Below are 5,924 nucleotides of genomic sequence, written 5' to 3'. Positions count from 1 at the left end.
AAAAAAAAAAAAAAAAAAAGTGAACTTGTAGCTTCCACATCGTCCCTCACCTAAATCCGTATCGTGTGACGCGCCAGAAATGGCGGGCGCGTGAAGACGTCTAACAATAAGTCTGGCCTGCACGTGGCCCGCTGACTTCTCGATTTGAATGCACCCGGCGCATGATGAAATTCGGGGAGCCTATGTCACGCTGGCCGTTATGACGCACTGCTATCCGTTACGACGTCAACGATGTGTGCCGCGCGCGTTCATTATCGCGTGTGCAACACGAGCGCGTGGGATACACGATTCTTGCTATTACCGTCAATATAAATATTGTATAATCAACGTCCATATACAAACCGTTCAGAACGAGCGCGTAGTGCTGATTAGATATAATTCTCCTTGAAGAAACTCGCATAGTTATAGTATTACCTAGGTGCAAAAAAAAAAACATTCTTATATACATATTCAATAGAAAATTATTCTGGAATGTTTCACATAATGAAACGCTTTGTAATTGAACTAACTTTGTCAGAAACTCATGACCAAATGTTCTAATTTCGATTATTTAAGGTCACAGAATAGGCCAATTACGTACTTTAGTTCAACTTCGTAGACGTCTAGAATGTTAATTTGTCTTCACTTAGTAGGGCGATGGCGGGACCGCAATTTTGTCCAATCGAACATTGATCGTAAAAATAATTGGTCGGATGGACATCGTAGGCAAGGTCACGAAAAAGGCAGGCCTTAACTTGTGTGTAAACGATGAAGACGGTCAAAATGATCCACAAATTAGAGGTTTCACACGAGAACGCCAACCATGTCTGAAATTAAATATCCGGAATATCATACCACTAATATGATAAGAGCGCATGCAACAGTTTTGCTGCTGTGTCAGAAAAACCATGTAAAAATTATAACTCTATTGCTCGTATTCTGTTCTACATTTTCGTCAACAACGATTTTATTAATTGTAATTTTATTAATTGAAAACGTAATCAAATATGTATAATAATATATTTAAAATATAAGACATCTTTGAGAGACCTTATTTAAAATTTGAAGAAATTAATTAAGTATCCACATAAAGATTTTGCATGAATAAATAGAAACTATACTGAATTAAAAGTAGTAGTTAAAATCTTTCAAAACATAGCATACGTAGCTCGAGAGTTCTAAAAATATACAAAACGTAACCCTAATATTTATTTTAAATTCCACTAAAGTTACGTCATTCTTCTAAAGCCACGAACTATCTGTGCAGTAAACAGTAATAAATTATTAATTAAATCAATTGTATCATAAACATGCTTATTTTTTTGTTCGTTCTTCTGTCAATCATTTAATTTAAAAGATCTATTTGAAGCTTGAACTTTGATAAACGAAACAGTGTCAAGTCATTGGCACGTCAGTGGCAAGCGTAGCTGTCAACATTGTCAATAATCTCTCGATCATGCTTCAAAATTTTTTCACTATTTGAAATTTATCTCCAGTAAAATTTCCACGTATTAGCATTACAGTATTTAATTTCAAAGATAGTTCAATTAATGGAAAAATTTATTATGCAATCAAGTTGAAATTAACCAACCAACCAACCATCGTTCAACAAGAGCAACTTACTTATGTAATATCATTGAAAAATATTTAATCAACAATGTTAACCGGAAAGAGCAAAACGCTCGCGTACGAGGAAGCTCCGCCGAGTGTATGCAAGGAGCATTACCTACTTTTGTTGGAATTATACATTAAACAGGCATCAGGCGACCGCCTAACCAAGTTGAATCAGATGTTTTTCGTACCTACCAGCGTCTATTTTGGATTCCTCGACTTCATAGATGAGAATGATCTAGTGATCACTCCGGTAGATCCCCTTTTCCAACCGCAGGTAGGCAGTTTCATTAATGAAACTGAAGTGTTCAATGTTGGAAAATCGGTACTGTTCGCTATCGATTTTGAGACGGCTATGAGCCGCGCTGCAAAAATGATTCTTAAACTCACGGTGAAGAAGCAGATGCCAGACGCCATCAAACCGGATGTCTTAGTAGGAACTGGCGAGCTGGATTTGTCCGGCCAATATGCGGCTTTGCGAATAGAGATGATACAGGACTGGAAAAGTAGCATTACAACGTCCAAAGAGTTTGATGGTCAAGTGCCATTGATTTATAATGATAACTTGTCGGGCAATCTGGATATCTTTGTTAGAATCTCTGGTCTTGGACAGATGATTGTCACAGAATTTGACGCACCAATCGCACAGGATCCTTCAACATTTATTTTCGGCGCTGGAGAATGTGATCAGGCTTTATTGTATAAATGTCGCGAAGTGGACTCTCGTATTCTTGATGTCTTCCAAAGTTCCTGCGAAGATCTTCAAAGATCGATAACTTGTCCTGTGTGCATGCCAGAGAAGTATCCTTGTATACCGTGTGGGAAATTAGCAGCTGTTGAAAAGAGGAGTGAGGAAATGAGAAAAAAAAGAATCGATGGGATGGTTGAAAGAAAATTAAAGGATACAGTATGTACTAGAAAATTAAGAAATAATTTCTCAATTAGACATCTAAACTCAGTTCTGATTTTTCAGTCATCAAAAGGTTCTGTTCAATATAATCGTGATCCATCTCAGCCTTGCGGCAAGCCGATAATTCTTAAAGTATCCGGTCTCTTCGACAATGACAATCTTGGCGGAAAGAAACCTACAGTAACAGTTGCCGCAGAATCTGCCGCAAAGAAACCAGGCGAACCATCTGACCCTGACCATGATATTTTTGTCTTGAGAATCGGTAAGAAGGGCCTCGTTGGAGTTGGCGAGAAATCTGATATACAGCTAGAGATGAAGACCCCGAAAGGACTTGAAAGAAGGCCCCCAATTAGATATGAGACCAGAGATATGCAGACAGAGGAGGACGCTGAAGAGGCCATAGAGAGAAGACTACCGAAGGAGGCCATACATAAGAAGAATAAGAAGAATAAGAAGAAAAAATGAAACGCTTCTTTATTTAAATTTAAGAATCAAGTTCTTATAAGCATAATATTCTAAGTATACTAAGGAATTAATTTTGTAGCGATATCTTTTCTTATTGTCAATTTTTGATTTTAATACATTTGTTTGTTGATACAACTGTTGTGTAATAAACATGCATTTACATTTAAATTTTTTGGATTTTAATTTTTTCTATTAATTAAATTTTTTATTATTTTAAATTTTATTTTTTATTATTTAATCTTTATTTAAATTTTATTATTTAATTATTTATTTAATTATGTAATTAATTATTTTTTTATTATTATTTAATTATTTTATTATTTATTATTTAGATTTTTTCTTTTACTAAATATTGTTAAAAAAACAAAATATTATTATTGTAGATATAAATAAGATGAAAATGACATAAATTGAAATAAATTTAATAAATCAAATAAATTGTTTTACTCTTGCGTATTATATATATTCTCCTAATATCGAGAACTTAGCTTTAAAACTTCGAACTAGTAATTTACTTCAGTAACTTATATAATTGTATAATTGTCAACCTAAATTTTTTTGTATCCTCAATGACCATCAAAATTAATTAGAGTAAACACAAACAATAATTAAATAAAAATTGCTAAAGTATGTTCTATAATTAACGAAAATTCAATTTATTGAATTTTCATTAAAAAGACAAGTAAACATAAAATAAAAATTTTAAAAATAATATAAATAATTTATTATATTCATTGCAATCTCTTATATAGAAATATATGGCAGAAACAGAAACTAATGGAAGGAGAACTATTGATTTTGATAGAATTATTAGTCGATACAGTGAATATTCTTACAATACGGGCGATCTACGACGAAATATTGCCGGCGAAAACATGCGTCTCATTTCAAGTAAAAACTTTATATTTATTAATTCGTTTATTAATTCGCTAATATTGTAAAAATAATTATAGTTATTGAACTTGCCCCCTATCAATATTTATCAAGAAACGCCAACAGAAGCTTGTGCCTGTACGCCTGGATCGCAAGTCTTTAAAAAGGGCAAATCCTGCTTATTTGCTCTTTCAGACAATGTCCTACAGAAACCATTGTGCAACTTTCCCATAACAATGTCCGTTTACAAAGAACTACCGCCAGGAGTTTTGCCAGACGTGATGCTAATTGGTCTGTGAATTTTTACTTGCTTCGCTTTATTACTTTTCTTCAATATCCTTACATTAGAATCAAGGAATTGAAATTTCATCCAAATAAAGATATATATATTCTTTGACACAGGCACTCACCAGATTCAACTTCATGGCCTTATGAACTCTCTGCTGACCATGTATATTTCTCAGCACAGTAATCCGTGCAGAACGATGAAGAACGCTTTTAAAATTACTACAGCGACAGGACAACATGTAGGCGAAGTCACAGTTTTCATCCGTGCTTCGTGTTTCGGCAAGAAGATCGTTACGCAATTTCAGCTTCCTCGCAACAAGGAACCCTACCTTTTCAAGGGTGTGGACGAAAGTCCTGTCTATCAATGCAAGAGGGTCGTTTCCGCTTCCGATAGACGACAGATACAATGCGTGTGTTCTCCCAAGTCTGGCGACGGCAGCGGAGAAGCTGCAAGGATTCGCTATTGTGTTAATGCCGACGAACGCCGGCGAAAAGAACGACTGGAGAATATCAAGAAAGATAAATGTTCTCCGTGTTGTCGCGGTATACGAGATATCGTCAAGCGCAAAGAAACTGTTAGAAAATGTGGCTGCATCATTAAAGCTGAACGGACTTGTAATTGTGTCTGATCAAATATCAAATATTCAACATGAATAGAGAACAGCGCAGAATTAACGTTCCTAAAAAAACCAATGGATAAAAAATTCAGAAATCAAGACAGCAAAAGCTTTTAGCTAATCGATAACCATCGCATCGTTTCGATCCTCATCTAGCATTGAGTACGCTCGCTCCTGCGTATTTAAATCTCCGTTTATTCCTGTCTAATATCGCGGAGGGCGCCGTGATGGAACCAAAGGGATGCGACTACAGGAGGAAGGGAGGCCCGGTCGACGACACCACCGCTCGCATCCCCGCCAACCCCTTACCACCCTGCGGGGTGCTAGGCCGATATTGTCGCGTCTGCGCGATGAACAACGTGTAAGACAGTCGGGCTAAACGGCTCCACGACAAAGATGTGCCGTCGCGGCGTCGTGCGGCGTCGGGACGCGTGTTAACCCCTCGCCGATCTCGGTGAAGGCGCCTGACCGAGGTGTTGATGGCACTCCGGCGACAACCTAGATGCTGACGGACATCTTCGCGCGATCATGAACAGCTCGCCGCAGAATACGAACACCACCGGCACCGGACAACGGCGGACAGCCGGTGTCGATAACAGCGACGAGGAGGAATGGAGCGGCGTCGTCGAATGTGTAATTACCCTGCTTTTGTCTGCTTTCCCCCGCACCTCGCGGTTATTCAATAACACCGAAAAGAAAATGGAGGAATTGTTAATTGTATCTATATCATCGATCTGATCTGTTCATTTAATTTTTAAATTGACCCTTCATCATTTTTAGAGATCGCAGAATTTTTGTTTCAATCAGCAAATAATTTAATACTAAGTATGATGACACTTACTATAATTCTTTTCATTTAGCCAATCTGTTATAAAGATGTATAAAATAGACTTAAATGCATTATAATCTCCCAGATAAGCATTTCTTTTCTTCTCAGGCTGTTCTCGAGAGAACCAAGTCTGATAGAGTTGCACGTGCTGACGAAGACAGACGTCGCCGGACGATCATTGTCGAGAAGAAGAATGGCACGTATGGTTTCACATTACAGGTGATGCTGATTTGTTATTTTATCGGATAATGAACATATCTCGACCTCGATCTTTCTAATGGAGTCTATGACTGCTCGCATTCTGTTCTATTAAAATATCGACGTAGTCTAAAAAATTCAAAGAAAATAAATT

At 37.0% G+C, this 5,924-nt stretch overlaps 3 protein-coding genes across 6 annotated transcripts in view; all 3 read left to right on the top strand.

The window, feature by feature from the left end:
* The first annotated feature begins 1,372 nt into the window (after nucleotides 1-1,372).
* Nucleotides 1,373-3,041, top strand: LOC108745738. The gene is made up of 2 exons (XM_018482062.1): nucleotides 1,373-2,497; nucleotides 2,564-3,041. The coding sequence occupies exons 1-2, from the start codon at nucleotides 1,637-1,639 to the stop codon at nucleotides 2,963-2,965; spliced, it is 1,263 nt and encodes a 420-aa protein (XP_018337564.1). The 5' UTR covers nucleotides 1,373-1,636; the 3' UTR covers nucleotides 2,966-3,041.
* Nucleotides 3,042-3,529: 488 nt separating this feature from the next.
* On the top strand, nucleotides 3,530-4,779 carry LOC108745753. Of its 4 annotated transcripts, none has more exons than XM_018482087.1 (4): nucleotides 3,530-3,556; nucleotides 3,718-3,856; nucleotides 3,919-4,129; nucleotides 4,241-4,779. In XM_018482087.1, the coding sequence occupies exons 2-4, from the start codon at nucleotides 3,743-3,745 to the stop codon at nucleotides 4,753-4,755; spliced, it is 840 nt and encodes a 279-aa protein (XP_018337589.1). In that variant the 5' UTR covers nucleotides 3,530-3,556; nucleotides 3,718-3,742; the 3' UTR covers nucleotides 4,756-4,779. The 4 variants fall into 4 exon arrangements, with proteins under 4 accessions (XP_018337589.1, XP_018337587.1, XP_018337588.1 ...); XM_018482085.1 differs by lacking the exon at nucleotides 3,530-3,556 and adding an exon at nucleotides 3,557-3,592; XM_018482086.1 differs by lacking the exon at nucleotides 3,530-3,556 and adding an exon at nucleotides 3,568-3,647.
* Nucleotides 4,780-5,256: 477 nt separating this feature from the next.
* LOC108745749 overlaps nucleotides 5,257-5,924 on the top strand; it is a 3,241-nt gene continuing 2,573 nt past the window's right edge. Inside the window, exons 1-2 of the mRNA XM_018482078.1 lie at nucleotides 5,257-5,376; nucleotides 5,681-5,791. Of these exons, the coding sequence (XP_018337580.1) occupies nucleotides 5,272-5,376; nucleotides 5,681-5,791 (216 nt within the window). The 5' untranslated portion in view covers nucleotides 5,257-5,271. The remainder of the gene's footprint in view (nucleotides 5,377-5,680; nucleotides 5,792-5,924) is intronic.

Source organism: Trachymyrmex septentrionalis, unplaced genomic scaffold (assembly GCF_001594115.1).
Source record: "Trachymyrmex septentrionalis isolate Tsep2-gDNA-1 unplaced genomic scaffold, Tsep1.0 scaffold148, whole genome shotgun sequence".
NCBI lineage: Eukaryota > Metazoa > Arthropoda > Insecta > Hymenoptera > Formicidae > Trachymyrmex > Trachymyrmex septentrionalis.
Note: the sequence above shows the minus strand (reverse complement) of the source record. Positions and strands in the feature narration are given on the sequence as shown.

Bases quoted from the DNA above. Each gene is read 5' to 3' on its own strand.
- LOC108745753 (XM_018482087.1), top strand. From the start codon at position 3,743: ATGGAAGGAGAACTATTGATTTTGATAGAATTATTAGTCGATACAGTG. The intron at 3,857-3,918 runs GTAAAAACTTTA...AAATAATTATAG, and splicing joins AAACATGCGTCTCATTTCAA to TTATTGAACTTGCCCCCTAT. The intron at 4,130-4,240 runs GTCTGTGAATTT...TCTTTGACACAG, and splicing joins GCCAGACGTGATGCTAATTG to GCACTCACCAGATTCAACTT.
- LOC108745738 (XM_018482062.1), top strand. From the start codon at position 1,637: ATGTTAACCGGAAAGAGCAAAACGCTCGCGTACGAGGAAGCTCCGCCG. The intron at 2,498-2,563 runs GTATGTACTAGA...CTGATTTTTCAG, and splicing joins AAAGAAAATTAAAGGATACA to TCATCAAAAGGTTCTGTTCA.